Here is a 17325-nt window from a genome sequence, read left to right as displayed (position 1 = left end):
TAAACTGAAGTAGAAAAACACATCTATATATATAAATTAGGTTACCTATTACAGATTTTTTTCCCCACAGAAGTGCACTCTACTCACTCTATATCTAGCCTAGCTGTGAAACAAAAGTAACACTTCCAAAAATATTGTTTCCAGAAGTCAAAAGTCATGAAAATAGTGTGACATCACTGATGTCACACTATTTTCATGGCACTGGTTTTGTTAATTTGCTGTTAAAAGTCTATCATGGGCAGCAAAATACAAACATGAAAGAAATTATTAATCATAACCCTTTCAGTTACAACCAAAGTACTTTTCTTAGAAGAAAGTGAGTTTAAGAAAAACATGTTTTTGTAAAATGAGAAGATATGTTAAGTGTCAATTAAAATAAACTGATATAAAGCAGATTTTTTTTCTATTATGTAATCTACTGAAAGAAATGCTATACCCCTGGACTGGTCATCAGTCCATCACAGGACCACATATAGACAAACAACCACACACGCTCACCTTTACTCCTATGGAGTCAACCTGACATACATGTTTTGGACTGTAGGAGGAAACCCAGAGAAAACCCACGCAAGCATGGGGAGAACATGCAAACTCTACACAGAATGGCCCCTGCCGGGTTTCAGACCAGGAACAGCTAACAGTACTAACCACTAAGTCCTAACTTGTTTACTTCATTTGAGTAAGGCTAATCAGTAGTTCTGTTTTATGAGTAAAACACCCAGTGTTACTTGCTGGTCTGTTTTCACAATATTAAAAGTAAACAATTTATTATACTTCTTTCTAAGACTATTGATTCTACAGTGATAACATGGCAGCCCTATATTTACAAAGATCAAGGGTTTGCCAAGATTACCAGGAGGTGCAGCATTCTGAGAAAGGTTGTGGATGGAATCGTGGATGGAATCTGGTATGCAGCCTCTGCGCTGGACTTGAGCTCATCAACAATAGTGTGTCTATGCAGTAGCCTAGAGGGACCATGCTGGGCCTCCTGGTCTGGCTCTGACACCATAATGGATACACACTCTCCTTTTAGCCATGTTTTGATCTCTCCTAACCCCTGAGGGAAATATCTGAAACTTTTAAAATTATTGACTTGCTAGTAGAGCTGCAGCGAATCCTCGAGGAAATCAATTAATTCCATTACAAGAAATGCTCGAAACAAATTCTTTGCCTCGAAGATTCGTTTAATTACTCTCACTTGGGTTGTCGGAAGTGCTCCGTCTAGGAATTATTGTTCCACACGGACCGTAATCACTGTCGCACAACGCGTTTTGGCGCTATGGTAGAGAGCGAAACCGTAAAAGGAATAAGCTGTGGCACTTACTTACATTTACTACACTGGAAGAAATCTGACTGAAAATATTGATGCTCCCTTCACAAAGTAAAATTCATGTACAGCAGAGGCAGAAGATGATGGCTGTAAAAAAACAAGTGTGAGAATGTTGTCACAGAAGTGTTAGTGCGCAGGAGCCTTTCGCTCACTGTGCATTCCTCTGTGGCCGCTGTACTTCATATTTCTACTTCAATATTCACAGACTGAACACAGTCCAAGAAATGACTGATCAAGAATGTTTTTAAAATGATTGTCCTAGTTTCTCACACACTTATTGCTCATGTTGGTTGAAGCTATTAAATTATTTAATCATAAATTAATAACTAATATATAGTGTGTAGTGGAAGTGACTGATTTTGGACTGGGTAGTTTTGTGCAACACTAGTATTGATTAAATTAAAATTAATGATTATGTTGTAGACTAAAAAATGTATAAAAAATATTAGTTTAAGTGAAAGGGTTTTTGGCTTAGAGGCAGTGCAGTAGAGGACTGATTACACTGTATGTAAAATATGGATAATTATTTAATCTTTATATTTACCACAGTTGTAGCCTCGTTTACATGTTCACTGGTACATTAGGAATGTAACATATGTTTGTATTTTTGTTTTGCACAAACAAAATAGGTTTGTTAATATCCAGATCATATGGGATTATATAAATTGTCATTTGATCAGTATATTTCTGTGCATTACCACAAGAGCCACTCTTTATTCAATTACAGAGAGGCAGAGTAGGAAGTAGAGGATGTTTGCTGTAGAGCGTGCTGATGGAGAGTATGCCCTGCAGGATAAATGGGGAGCATCTGATGAGTTACATAGCAAAATCAATGAACAGCACGTCACATTATTTTCCATAGCGTGGCCACAGCAAGAGTTGATCACCAGGTCTGTTTTGTATCATAGAGTGATAAATAAATCACCACACAGTCCAGCTTCAATATACTTTTTATTTGCAGCGGATTGGATTAAGTGCAGTAACTTGTTTTTATTGCAGTTATAAAATATAACAGCCTTTCTGAATCATAAACCCTGCTGGTGTTTATTGTATGATTTCAATATTGTACAATCAAATATATGTATTTAACTAGATAATCCATCCATTATCTATCAGTTATCATTTCATTTTAATTACTGAATAAATTAGTTTACTGTGTAAAACATTACAGAACTCATTTACTTCATCCACAATTTGTGATAAATTGGTAGTGTTAAAAAAGCACTAAAAGTACTAAATATGAACTTATTTGGGGTAAAGGGTCTTTTTATTATTATTTTTAAGAATCACATTCAGCAGTAGAGTGCAGTAGCTGTGTTGACATGCTATTACCCAGTCTCTGTTGGCACCAACTGACCTAGTTTTCCAAACCCAGTGAAGAACATATCGTGCAGTGTAGGTTTGCAATCTGAAAATGAGAAATGAAAGCAAATGAATCAGTATGTTTTGCAATCAGTTGATCTAGTCATAAAGAAGGTAGATTGCATGCAAGTTTTAAAAACGGTGGGTTGGGAAATATTCTTAACAGTGAAGCATGATACTACAGCAGTTTTCTTAACCAGTTTTCATCATCAGCTGTGGTCATGCTAAAGCTCAAATTGAATGTTGGGCAAATGCATAATGTGCTTGACGTTCCTTCTTAAGAAGGAAGTAAACTGTTTGGTTAGTGAAAAAGCTTCTGTCATTTGAGTAATTGGAAACCATCAGAAGAAGAAAAACAATACAGCAGATTCATAGTCACTTAGCATGTTTTCCACTCCCCTGTGTGATTTATGATCACTAACAGCAAACTGCTCTCTCTGCTGTGGATTAGCTTACCAATGCTTCTGTAGGCACTGTGCAAAGATATTCCATTAAATTAGAGCGATAAGAGTCAGAGATAGTATAAGAGTCAGCGTATTCTGTATAAGAAACAGATCACTGGTCCATTATTTGTGGGGACAGGTTCTAAAAACAGTTGACCAGCTGGGGGCCAACATTAGCTTTAATATCCCAAGTGAAATACAATCAACACTCTGGGGCCTCCAGGTACCAGATGTTCAGTGTTACAAAGGGATATATGTCTTTAAAAAGCTAACATACAAAAAAAGTTCATTTCGTCTTGGAAATGGGAATTGGAAATGGCATTGGTCATGCTTAGATCCCTGCAGTGATGTTGAGCCAGTGAAAATGAGTTTGTTCTTGGCCTGGCAGCCTGACTTTCCAGGACCTGTCAGAGGAGATGAGACAGAGTTATTGAACTATACTGGTTTTTCATGCAGAACTAATACATTCGCTCGATTTGTGAGCGACAGTGTCAAAATATGAGACATAGATATGTGCAGTTACACATGATACGCAATGATAACTATACCAAGGTCAGTGTGTAGTTTCTGTGTGCCCTTTCTGTCCATTTAATGAAACTGTAATGAATAAGTACACCATGTTCTGGACAGTATTAAGATCAAACATTTTGATCCTTGCATATCATCTCTGACATAACCTTGAAACCTGATGGGGAAGTTGTGGCATCAATACAGCCAAATAAATGAGGGTATCATGTGCCTGAAATACTTGGGGGGTGATTATTTTCCAGGCAATCATTCCCACTCTCCCATTATCACTACTGTCAGCGAGGCTTATCTCTGCCTGCCTGCCTCACCACCCAGGGCTCAGACACATCCTCCAAGCAACCAACACGCGTTGTTCTAATGAGGTTACAGCCTGAAGCAAAGTGATTTGTTTTGTAGACGTTATTATGGTGTCCTTTTGGCTGGCCCCTTAATTTCATCAGTATTAAACAGCAAAGGTCCTATGGGAAAACTGTCCATGCTGAGGGACCTGTTGACATCCTCACTGTGTCAGTTGCATAACATTGCATACCAGGGATAGTTGTGCTTTTATGAAGTGAACACACTATTCATTCATAATTAGAACCTTGGATGCGGACGAATTGGTTTTGTTTTTTTAAGGTGCACTCATTCATATTAGACTACCAGTCAAATGTTTGCACACAGTTAATTATATGAGACAGTCTATCCAGACCTTTGACTGATATGTCAATGGAATACATGCCTAAAACAGATAAACACAAATTGTACAAAAATGCAAAAAGACACCACAATAACTAAGAAACCATGCAGCAAGATTTTGTATTAATGATATTGCACTTCTTAGTATAGAAATATACTATACTATTTTTTGCCTTAATCAGAATTCAGCAGTAGAAAATCTGTTCATCTGAGGGAAGATAGAGCTGGGGAATGACATACATAAAGATCCCCTGTGGACTGAAACCATAGATGTTTTGGTTTATAGTCACTATCTTAAAACGACAGGCTCCCAAAGCCTCTTGTCTTGTATAATTAGTGATGGGCACCTCCCTGCCTGGAAAATGCATGTCTGTCACAGCCCAGTTTTGTCTCTTATAAATTCAAGTCTTGGCTTGAACCTGTTGCAACAAGTCCTCTGAATTAAAAAGGCTAAATACATTGTTCGTCATTGTCCTGCAGGCCAACATGTGAATGCTTTCTAATCTGACACCCCTAATGATGATGATGATGGCGTCTTTTAAAACTGCTGGAAAGCACTGAAAATAGCATTGTTTTTTTGTGAAAGTTTTAGGTTTGAGTAAAAATAACAATTAGGTTAGACTTAGTTAAACATTATGGCCTGTTTTACAGGAAGTAACAACTACTTGGTTTAGGTTTCAGAAAACAGTAAACAAACAGCTGTCTGCTGTGTCTAGCATCTTGTTTACCTATCCATAAACCCTGTTATCCTCTCTCTGTGTGAATGTCATGGTTCAATGTTCATTTGTATCATTGCATCATTATGTGCCATCATATTCAAACATCCTTTTGAAAGAAACGACAGACATGTATATTACATGTGGGATAATATGCATATTTTTATTTCCTATCATAATAAATACATTGGTACTTTTCTCTCTTGTGGGAACAAAAAGACATTTGGACAATCATCAGCCATCAGTAAAGGACTGTTAAACTGGTCTTATGGGGCTTTTGACTGTCACTGCAGCCTGGGGACTTTTCACTTCATTTTCACCTCAGTGTTTTTACCCTTAACACTTTAACATAAATGTAACTTCAGCTTTGTTTTCTATTCTGTAGCTGTCTCTGCCAAAATATCAGCTATAGTACCAACATTTCTTTTAGCATTATTTACATGAATTCCTCATGACCATGACCAGAGTTTAATGACCAAAGTTTGTTTTGTTTTGTTTTGTTTTTTTAAACCCAGCATGGCTCTAGGGGCGGTGATTGGTTAGTCACTCCACAACTTTGGTCCAGTTTGAAATACCTCAACAATTTTTGTGTGGATTGCCATAAAAGTCTGTATTTAGGTTGCTCAGAGGAGAAATCCTGATGGCTTTTATTTTTTCCTTTATTTCCTCCTCTGGCTAAAATGAAATTATTTCCCTGACTTTTCATCTAGATCAGCATTAGAGCAAAATGTTTTTATCCAGTTAGAGCAACCTAACAAGCTAATTTAAAGTGAACATGGTATTATATGCTAAACATCGCATTTAGATGAGTCTAAGTATATCCTTACACAGTTGCATGGCTGTAAACTTTAGACTTTTTTTGGCCACAACCTTTTCCAAACCTGTCAAATATCATCAGGGTTAGTGTTTTTGTCAGTGGGATGTTTATTGTTCCCCTCTTGTACCAAAGTATGAAAAATATGTTTTGCTAATTATCTTTTCCACTTGTGTTCTATTTTAAAGGAAGTTGATTGATGATTGATACAGGGCCCAAATGATTGGAGCATTTACGCTGTTGCAGATATGCGATTTTCTGCACATCAGTTGCAAGAAGGATATGAGCAAGTGTTGCTGTAGGACTCGGATTATATGAAAGCAGGGGTTAGACAATATGAAGGTTTTGCCAAATCAGCAACACCTTAATGTGATATAAAGGCAGTTCAGAGCTTTGCTTTGCACAAAGATGTTAAGTTGAACAGGCCTTCAATCAGAGGTGCAGCTGCCTCTGAAACACAGTAATCTTTGACACAGTCAGTCTCTATGTCACAGTCAGATCAAAGTATTGTGAATGAAGCCCTACATTCTGTAATTGCCAATAGCACTGCTCTAAATAGAGATTTTTAAATAGGCAATAGCATCTATAAATAGTTTAATAATAGTGTCAATTCTAGTTCTGCTCCATTTTGACTTTTGTGGAACTCTTCTTGCAGTGACTCAGGCACTATTTCTGAACATGTGCTGTTATTTATTTTTAGATGTTTTGAGGCTGATCTCTTGCATGGGATCAGATTCTCAGGCACAGAGCGATAAAATGGATTTCTCTTCTTGCTAAACAAAGCCACATGAAAGAGCCTAATAGGTTGTCTTAATGACCAGAAGCCATTTAAAACAGTCAGTGTGCATAATGTAACTGTATGGAGCCAAATGTAAGGCGTATGTCTTTTTCAGTACTGAAAAACAAAGTTGTAAATGAAAAACTTGACATGAAAAAAAATTTGAAACTGAAGGCTAGAGGATTTATCCAGAAAAAATACCAATGTAACTAAACAATACATGAGTGTATGAAAAGTCCATATTTGCATACTTAGTTATTGCACTGTGGACAGATGTTGCGCTGGGGGATTTTGTTGTCTAAACAAACATGGATTTAGTGTTCATCACAGTGATGGCACGGGGATATAAACTATACTTGTCTGCTTGTTTGGCTGAATTTCTTCTTCTAAGCTCTGTTGAAATATAATGTAGAATACCACAATTTAGTTCAGTTTTGTTTATATGTTTTTAATTAGATTTTTACAAAAAGTAGTACAAAACAAGAACTTACTTTCTGAGCACCACGGTTTCTACAACCTACAGTTACACAGTTAATATGTGTTATTTACTTTAGGTATTTACACATCTTTACATAATTTATAAGTGTATACTCAGATCGATATAGCATACAAGAGAAGGAAAATAAATGGCTCATTTAGTTGTGAGCTTGCTGAGATTTAGTCCATCTTACTATGTATCCATTGATTATGGATCATAAGCAGTGGATACATGTATAATGTCTTTGAATATAGCTGCTTTCTGGAGTGATTTTACAAATTTTCTACGTAGTAATACTTGACACATTTTAATATGTCAAATATTATTGTGGTACAATACATTTAAAAACAGTCTTGTGAAAATGGTCTACTAAATCCAAGTGGCATCTTGTCCTTAGATTAAAAAGTAGTCCAACTAAATCTTTCATCAGGACATATATATTATGTAAGCAAGACTGAAAGGAACACCTGCACAAATTATTCTAACACCACACCCCAGGAATAAAATGAGCTAAATTTCTATCAGAGCCTAATTTGTCTGCCAGACAGCTTTTACACGAACACTGTTTCACAGGAACAGGAGAAGCTGTGGAAAATCTCATAGCTGTTATCCTGTGATACAGTGACGATTGTGAATCAGTGATTTTGCACCGATTTATTTGTTTTTTTGAGGGATTTAATGAAATGCATTGTGATAGCACTTAGTGATCTCCGTCTGTGTGAAACAGCTTTATGGACAAACCATGTGAATTATTGATTGTAGTGGATGGTCCTATGTTTGTATGGATAAAAACAAAGTAGTGTTCTGGCTCTCTTATTCATTTAGTTCTAGGTAGTATTTTAATATATTGTAGAACTGACCTGAGAGAAGACTAAATATCTAAAAGATTTGTTAATTTTGTAGATTTAAGATTTGTGTATTATAATATGGCTTTAATATGCATATTTTTCTGTCATTTTGTCTTAAATGCTGAGTCAAAGTTTTAAAAATACGAGTGGTAGTATTTGATAAATATCTGTTTAACAGGAACTGTTTTTTGTGGTGTATTAATATACATTTGGCACTGACAGCAAAGTAGGTTGTATGTGGGATTAACTCAAAATAAACTACAGAGGCATGTTCATGGTTCAAGGAACATGTCACATTGTTTTGTATTGGCATGTTTTGCTAGCGGGCAGCACGGTAGTGTGGTAGTTAGAACTGTGGCCTCACACCAAGAAAGCTCTGGATTCAAATCCCATTTAACCCTGAGGCCTTTCTGAGGGATGTCTGCATGTTCTCCCTGTGTCCGTGTGGGTTTTCTCTGGGTACTCCGGCTTCCTCCTACAGTCCAAAGACATGCAGTTTGAGATTAGGTTAATTGGTGACTCTAAATTGACCGTAGGTGTGAGTATTTGTCTGTCTCTGTGTGTCAGCCCTGTGATTGACTGGTGATCTACCTACAGTGTGCTCCACCTCACACCTGGTGTCAGCTGGGATTGGCTCCAGCCCCAACCTGTATGGCTGGATGAATGTTATAGAAGATAGTCTTAGTGTTCAGTTTTTGTTTAGCCTCTAAAAGGATGATTGGACAATCACTGTAAAAAGAAAAGGTTTAGACAACAATTCATTGCTGGTTTTGGGGTTTGCATGAGATTTCTTGGTACAGAATATTACCTATCTTAAAATGTTGACACTGTTTTTAGAGCTTGTGACATGTTTGAAAAATGCCTTATTGTTATTGGCTGTAGCGTGTCCACATGACTACTTACTAAATTTCATTTTCGTAAATCACAATTTAAAGAACAAATATTCATTCCCCTAATCTCATCAAATTATTGCTACTAAGATACTGGCAAAATATAATCTTGTCAAATTCATCTAGCATTTCAATACATACAACAGAACTATCACTCTATCACTATAAAGAATTTGGGTTTGTTTCATTCTGATGAAATAATATAATATAATATTCATGATAGAATAAAACTGTTTTATTATCCAAAAATAACTAAAACATGTAATCACACTGCAAAGTTACCACCCCTAACAATTACATGGTTAACACAAGAGTCCCCAGTGTCAAATAAAACATCACAGTAAATATCTGGCTTGTTTTTAAGGTAAACCCTCATCTTTGGTGAGTCTTTGTTAATGCTGTGTCTCAAAGTCTACCTTAAAATGTTGGGTGAGGTCAACTTTTGAATTTTTCCTGTGAGCAGCAAATGATACATCACTCCTGGATGCAAACCATCTGGACAACAAAAGACTTGGAGGAGTTTAAACTGAGGCAGCTGTGAGGCAGCACAGCAGACAGACTTGATTTCTTCAACATGAATTCGGCTCTGGTGGTGCTGGCGTTGTCTTTGCTGACCACAGTGGCAGCTCAGTCTTACGACCACCATGACATGGGTTGGGTCAACGGCTACCGCCAGGGCTTCAACTTCCAGTGCCCCCATGGAGAGGTCCTCGTGGCCGCCAGGAGCTACTTCAGCGAGAGTGATGGTTCTGATCGACTGTGGGCATTTGAGTGCCAGCCCACACCCGAGGGTCTCGGGGAGCCCAGTGACTGCTGGTGGGACGACCTCAACCGTGCTGGGATGGAGTGGTGGGTGCTCCGCCTTATATCAGTGTTTTATTCACTTGTTGACCGCCCGCTGTCTGCTTTGACTTTAGTATCTGTGAGCTGAAGCAAGCTGGAAGACAGATTCAGATTAAATTCAATAGTTTCCTTTGTAGGATGCAGTTTTCTCTCATATGGCGAAGTACAGAGTTCAGTCTGATGAACTGTTGCTGTATGTTTTTCTTTGATTGAATATTATACTACAAACTGTATAAAACAGTCTTGGTCAACAGAGACTAATAGATAATATTAATCAAATAAATAATATTGAAATAAGTTATGAGTTACATAATATGTTGACAGTAAAAAGCACAGTATAAAATGTCTTTCAACATTTTTGTGCACAAATATTAAAATATTCAATACATTAAAATATGCAATACCCAGTTCTTATAGCCTGCCAAACGTGCTAAAAACCAAGATTTTATCTTAAGACTTTTCACATATGTATGTTCTGTTACTTTCATAAAAATCTGAATTCTGTTTTCTCATTCAGAGGAACAGAGCCAGGTCCTCCTGGGCCTGCATGAATCACCATCTCACTTCAGAACAGCCATATGTGTCTTCAGCTGACAGTTCCTGGGAACTTGACTACCTCCAGTGAATTTAAGATCCATCCAATTGGCTGGGTCAATGACCCTTCAGTATTATCCCATTCCATTTTATAGACCACATGCTGCAGCATTTTACTGAGCTTTAGCTTTAGTCAAGCCATTCACAAAAACTAGGCAGTAAAAAAAGAATATGGAACAAAAATCCTCAGTAGATACAGTGAGTTGATGTGAATCTGTTTGACACTGAATAACAAAAAGGAAAAACAATCCTGTCCTTGCCTTTATTTCCTTATTATGATGAACTTCCTTTATGTGCAGATCCACTAAGTAATGTTCCAGTTTTACCCAACTCCAAATACCACAACCTCAAGTAAACATATTCAACCATTGAGAGTGCACAGAAAGGTTGATTTGATTATAGGACTTAATGGATCAACTTTGAAACGACCTGTTTGGAGGGAGAATCGTAGCTTGACATCTTTGTCAACAGCAGTTTGAATCATACACTTAACAGATAGCTGATGCAGCTGTATCTGCTTCAGATTACTTTTTCTAAGCTGGAGCAGAACATATGTGTGCTCTTTAGATTTCTATCCAGTTAGGCTCGACTGCACTGTTGGCCCAATGATTCACAGACAAACACTGTGAACATTCTCTATCATTGCCATTTGAATTAAGCTGGCTAGGACATTAGCCTGGAGAGTAACTACCCCCACTGGCTGAATGGCTGAAGGCTGTGCCCATGTTGCCATGACAAATGTCTAGACATGCTGCAGCTCCTGTTGCTCTGACCTGGTATTCTTATATGTATTGTGGTTTAGTGTGTGTATGGGTCACAGACAAACTGCACTATGCACAAACCAGATATACACACATTTTTAATGTTTTTCCATTTTTTTGCCTCTCAAGTTGAAATACAGGGAAATTAAAGGATTAGATTTGATGAAAGCATATGGGGTATAATTTGACAAATGTGTCATTGCCATAAATTAACACTGAATGTTTTAATTTTTTAACTAAATGACTGTCATATCTTTGCAGGACTTCAACTTGCTCCCGCAATGGCCTTGTAGCGGGTGTACAAAGCAAGTACTTTGAATCCGTTCTTGATCGGGAATGGCGGTTCTACTGCTGCTATTACAAACGCCGCTGTCCATACTCCTGCATGTATGTTCTCACTTCAATATGATCAAGAAACAATAGCCTGATGTAGTTGGAGATGTAATTATTTGCTTTCTGTGTACTGAGTATGAAGCAGAAGACAGGAGACAGCTTAGTGTAAAGACTAGAAATAGGGGGAAATAGCTGGCTTAACTTTTTTAAGCACCATTAAAGTAACATTTGGCATCTTGGTTGTTTATACACAGTGTAGATGGATGAAGTGTAGAAATGACAAACTCTTGGTTTTACAGAAGTTATGTGCCATACTGTTTCTTGACTGTGAGGTTTCTAGTGAAGATCTCAGAACGTCATTGCTCCTGGACAAGAAATAGTCCTGTAAAACTAGATTTGTCTAACCTCTGAACTAGTGATTTCCCCCTGTATTTAGTCTTTGTGCTAAGCTAACCTGTAGCTTCACATTAAGCACAGAGACATGAGAGTGTTGTTGATCTTTTCATCTAATTCCTGGCAAAAAAAAGTGAATAACTGTAATTTTATAACTGTAATGTGTTTTTTTTTTTTTTTCTTTTTCTCAACCTTTTCTTACTTTCCACAGGAAAACCAATGACATTCCTGAACACCACAGAGAAGAAGCAGAGCTGGTGGTCCCAAGTTATGGCTACTTCGTCCGAGGTGCCCAGACCACTTTTAGTGGAGTGCTAAGGTTTGTTGAAAACAGCTGAATAACTTGTGATCCCATGTGCCAACAGCTTGGATGTAGGATTGACCCAAAAAATTCTCTTATGGCTGACTTGGAAGAACATATCTCTTTTGTGAGGCCTGTGGGAACAGATGTTATTGGCAGATCAGGCAAAAAACAAAGAGCCAATAAAATCTATGTTTGTAATTTATGTTTGCTAAACTGACACAATTTTGTCTTTCACTTTATTGCAGAGATCGGCAATGGAAGTACATCCTTTGCAGAATGACAGACTTTGACTGTGACTATGAGAACTTGTAGACTTGTCAGCACCATTTTACCTAAACATAAAAATACATATTTACTCATACATTCAAGCAAAAACATAATACTAACACTACACATAAATCATTGCTTCATATTTTGGTACATTTATTTACAAGTGTCAATAACAGCATGTCTGTGTAATCACTGTGTTTTAGCATGCAAAATGACTGCTCATGTAAAGATAACTGTTATGTGTTTAACTGTCATATATAAATAAACAATAACACAGAGGATTCTGCAGGGGACTTGTCCTCCACTGGACACTTTGGATAGCTCAAGTGTTTTCATTTAGGTGCAGGGAGGAACTGGAAGGCCTTTGGCATCATGTGAACATGGTTTTGCAAAACAAACTAAATTATTTGATGCTGTGTTCATGCTGGTGGAAAACACAGCCTCAGGCTTGGCTCTGAGATCTTATAGTCACATGACCTTAATGGCAAAAAACAAAAACAAAAAAAAAAACAGCACACAATTTTCAGTCTCAGATAGTATTCAGTGAGCTGTGGGCTGTGACAGATTGGTGTATTGTCTTGAAATTAGAAATAATCATGCATCTGTTGGAAACAATGACAGACTTTTTTAGGATCAGTAGTAACAAGGCTTGTGTGCAGTGAAATGTGTCTCACCTGCTTTCAATTTATTTTAAGGTTCGGTTTGGCAATTACAGCTGTGTAACTGTACTGAAACTCATGTAACCGTGCTGTGTCAGACTGGGAATAACACCATCCCCTTCATTAGACGACTTTGTGTGATTATTCATTTCATGTAAAAGTACATTGTCCATTAAATATAAAAATATTAATTGAAATGGCATGTAAGTAACTAAATCCAGCAGTAAACCGTGAGCTAGCTCTGTCCAACGATAACAAAGGCCACCTACAATTGAACAAGTTCTTTTTCCATTTGTTTAGTCACACATAAACTCAAGTCCAAAAACAAGCTCTACTCATGTTCAATCTTCTCATATTACTTAAGGAATTTACATTTGTTTTCATTTTGGAAATTTTTATTTATTTTTATTTTTTAAAGCAATCCCTCCTCAAGATCCAGCAAATATAAATATCTTTTTCCAGAACTTTCAACAAATCCATTTCTTCTTTCATATTTCACATCTTAGGTAACTTGGTTGAAAGCACTGCTTATAGTTTAGCTGGCATGTTAATAGATCCATTTCCATGAGAAATAAGCAAATGCAATTTTCTGATGAAGACCATGTGTTGAAAGCCACACAAAAGTTAGTAAGCGGACCTTGAGTTTGACTTGTTTTGTAAAGCCTATTGACATCGTTTATGTTGATTCATTGCCATTGTCTGCCATAAAATTTCAATGCTGTTTACTCTGTAAACAATATCCTCCAGCTTTCTGACTTCATCAGCCAATTTAATGAAAGGCTGCTTGGTGCTCCTGAGAGGTTTCTGAGTATGTAATGTGATTTTCTTTTCTTTTTTTTTTCTTCTAACTGATCTAATTGCATGTGAATTCAAGGTAAGTGGGCAAATATGGAAAAATAGTGTCTAGCAACTTAGTCCTCTTTTTCATCCCACTTGTGTTAGAAAGGACTCACAGCATTTCACTACCAGCTCCGCTTTCCAAAGTCAGTTAAAATCTATTCAAGCTTAATGGAGTGAGCTGGTTGGAGGTCAGCGGGCCCGCTGTACCTTCTTGAAAAGAACTGGGTACTGGGCCAGTAGCTTTCAGCACTGTTTGTTTATGGTAACTGCTGTCTTGGGGCGCAGGGCCAAACACCACAGCGTCACACAGCTGTCCCCAGAGCCAGTGGCCAGTGGTGAGCCACACGCCTTCAGAGGCCTCCTGCCCTCTGAGACCTGCTGTCCCTGTGGTGGAAGCCTTTTTCCTGTGCTGGAAAGATAGGGGATATATTGTCCTGCTCTATCCTTTCCACTGTCCAACACGTTTTCATTACAGCTGGATGAAAAATGATCCTTTCAAAACAATATTCATTCTGGCTGTAATTAGAGTTTATAGGGGGAGCCAAGAAGCTATTGAAGTCTCCTTACTGTAATCATGTTTGGAATCTATAGTTAACCACCGTATCATTAAGAGCTAAGTATAAATTTATAGCAACAAAGCCCCACAGAGAAGAAAAATCTAAGCTCTGATGTAAACCTGCTTCTGTTTTGAACAAAATAAGACATGCCTGAAGTATTTATATTTAAATGAATCCTATGTATTATTTCCATAGTTATGAATTACAGTCACAGTGGACCTGTAAAGATATTACAGTGGAAATCTCCAACTGGAACAAATAAAGATAATAAGCCACTGGCCAACTCACTAGCAGATTACAGTCAAATAATATTCAACTTTTTTTGGGAGGGGATTGTGACAATCTTGAGGTAAACTATTTACTATTTAATGTCTGTTTGCATTTAGTGTATGTTGGTTGACAGAAAACAGTGTAGAACACTCATTGTAAATGATGAGACAAAAAGCACTTGTATCTATTATAGAAAGTAATCGACCACATGAAGACTTAACCATAATTCCCCTTCAATGAAAAGCATCAGTCATCTCTGAATAAAAACATGTGCATGTATTGTTTTCCTACTCACAGACAGTCCTTGAGCACGTCCTTCTCTCTGATCAGATCTTGAAGCCAGATGGTACAGTAGATGCCTGAGTTCATTAGTTGTTATCCAGTGAGACTTCTGTGCCACCAGAGCTATGAGCTCTGCTTCTCAAAGAAGGTTAGTGCATTCATGCTGAAAATCCTTCCTGAAACTCGTCTTAATGTTCCCGAACATGTGCTCACTGTTTTCAGAACTCAGAGCTGCATGAAGCAAAAACATATTTAAATATAGTTACTAACCTTCTCCTGACACCAATACCAAAATGAGACTCTTTGTATTACAATACATTACAGAATATATTACAGAGCCTTTGACCAAGTAATGCACAGGTTATATGAGTTAGGAGCTAAAAACAAAGTCATTGTTGGTGTTAGTGGCACCCCTGTTTTCCCTGCTATCACACCATCAAATCGCGAGCTATCCTCCTTAAGCATTTTAATGTAATAACTGAATCCCAAGAAAATTTCATTTAAAACCAGACTGAAAAAAGTATTTAATATATGTTGAACTGTTTACTCTATATGTTTAGATAAGGATAATAAGTTGTGTGCAGAGATTTTGTATGTTGGTTTTTATGAACTTAAATTTAAACATTTCCCATATTTCTGGTAGTTCAGACATGTCTGTGATAAACAGAATTAAAACAATGAGACATTTTGAGGGTGTTTTATGAATATGGGCAGATCCAGGTGAGGATGATGATGATGATGATGATGACAGGCCTAATCTACGTTGTTAAAATCAAGATGGTTTCAGTCTCTACCAAGTTTTGTCATGGATACCAATTTTCCTTTGAATGGTGAAAGCAAACTCATGGAACACGCTTAGTTTTTTTTTTTGTTTTTTTTATTTAGAAATATTGATAAACTGTTTTTTGTTTTAGTGTCGTTTGATGTTTAGTGCTAATTAGCAAACAGTAATAAACAAACATACTGGATTCAGATGATGAACCTGGGAAACATTTTCGCCTTGTTATTGTGAGCATGCGCATGTTAGCATGCTCTAAGTAGCATTAGCATGTAGCATGGCTGTAGAGTTGCTATTATGCTAAGCTATTTAAACCTAATGACCAAATCCAGCCTGTATTCTTAGCTCTAAATCTGGGTTTACAGTTTTCAGATATCTCATAATATCTTGAACACTAATTGACCCACAGAAGGACCATTAATAAGAGACACATTTATTTAGGAAATCCTCTAAACTGACTAGAAATTAGTGTTGGTTTTCTATGTTTTTTTTGGCAGTTACCTCCACTGAAGTGCTTATATATATTTTTTTATATTAAGTTATTTACTCCCCAAAAACAATTTCTGTGCAGTACAATAAGGATGGAGAGAAACCTACCTAATTTGAAGTTATTCTCAGACACACTGTGACTTCTTCATAGACATTAAATGAGGCACAGCGATGTTTTTCGAGCGTTGCCACTGATCGTTTTCCTAACACACTGTGTTAATTCAAATAAAACACACAGTTCTCAGCCAGCGAACAAGTGAGCGGCTGTGTTTGGACTCAGGCGGGGAGAGCCCAAGTAAGTGAGCACCATCGGGTGTGACCCTGACCCAGCCCTGGGGCTGCACAGATAGCTTGTTTATTTTAGGGAGCCTCTGCCTGCTCTCATTGCTCTCACTTGAGGACAAAAACAGCTGCCTCTTTTCATGTCTCACAATAAGGGGCACAGTGCAGAATAGACCCACCAGAGCTCAGTTTACCAAGTCTTCATTACAGCATTGTACAGCATTTCATAAAACATATCCATCCATTATCTATACCCACTTATTCCTATTTAGGGTCACAGGGATCTGCTGGAGCCTATCCCAGCTCTCTTTGGGTGAAAGGCAGGGGTACACCCTGGACAGGTCACCAGTCCATCACAGGGCCGCAATTTAGAGTCACCAATCAACCTGACATACATGTTTTTGGACTGTGGGAGGAAACCAGAGTACCTGGAGAAAACCCATTCAGGCATGGGGAGAACATGCAAACTCCACACAGAAAGGCCCCTGAATTTCATTTAAAAATTCAGTATCACCATATCATTCAGGAATCAGTGCCCATTTTCTCCCTGGTTAAATTGCTGATCCCATTCTTTGGAATTTTAATAGGAACAATTTCTTCATTAGAAACTTATTTGAGTTAAAACGTTTGACCACAAGTACCATGTCTGCATTTTCTGATGAACCAACTCTTTAATAGATGGATTTTTGGTTTTTCTGCAGATCTAATTGGTGTTGTTCACATTAAAGTGAGGCCTTGGGTGTTTTTCAGAAACAGCGTAATGGCACAATGAATTAAAGTTGCTTTAAAAGCAAACAAGCAGAAT

At 37.4% G+C, this 17325-nt stretch overlaps 1 protein-coding gene across 1 annotated transcript; it reads left to right on the top strand.

The window, feature by feature from the left end:
* The first annotated feature begins 9349 nt into the window (after positions 1 to 9349).
* On the top strand, positions 9350 to 13219 carry dpt (dermatopontin). Its single transcript, XM_026305377.2, has 4 exons — positions 9350 to 9714; positions 11325 to 11450; positions 12001 to 12108; positions 12339 to 13219. Exons 1-4 carry the CDS (start codon positions 9440 to 9442, stop codon positions 12403 to 12405), a joined length of 576 nt encoding a protein of 191 aa, XP_026161162.1. The 5' UTR covers positions 9350 to 9439; the 3' UTR covers positions 12406 to 13219.
* The last annotated feature ends 4106 nt before the right edge of the window (positions 13220 to 17325 follow it).

This window comes from Mastacembelus armatus, chromosome 4 (assembly GCF_900324485.2).
Source record: "Mastacembelus armatus chromosome 4, fMasArm1.2, whole genome shotgun sequence".
Classification (NCBI taxonomy): domain Eukaryota; kingdom Metazoa; phylum Chordata; class Actinopteri; order Synbranchiformes; family Mastacembelidae; genus Mastacembelus; species Mastacembelus armatus.
Note: the sequence above shows the minus strand (reverse complement) of the source record. Positions and strands in the feature narration are given on the sequence as shown.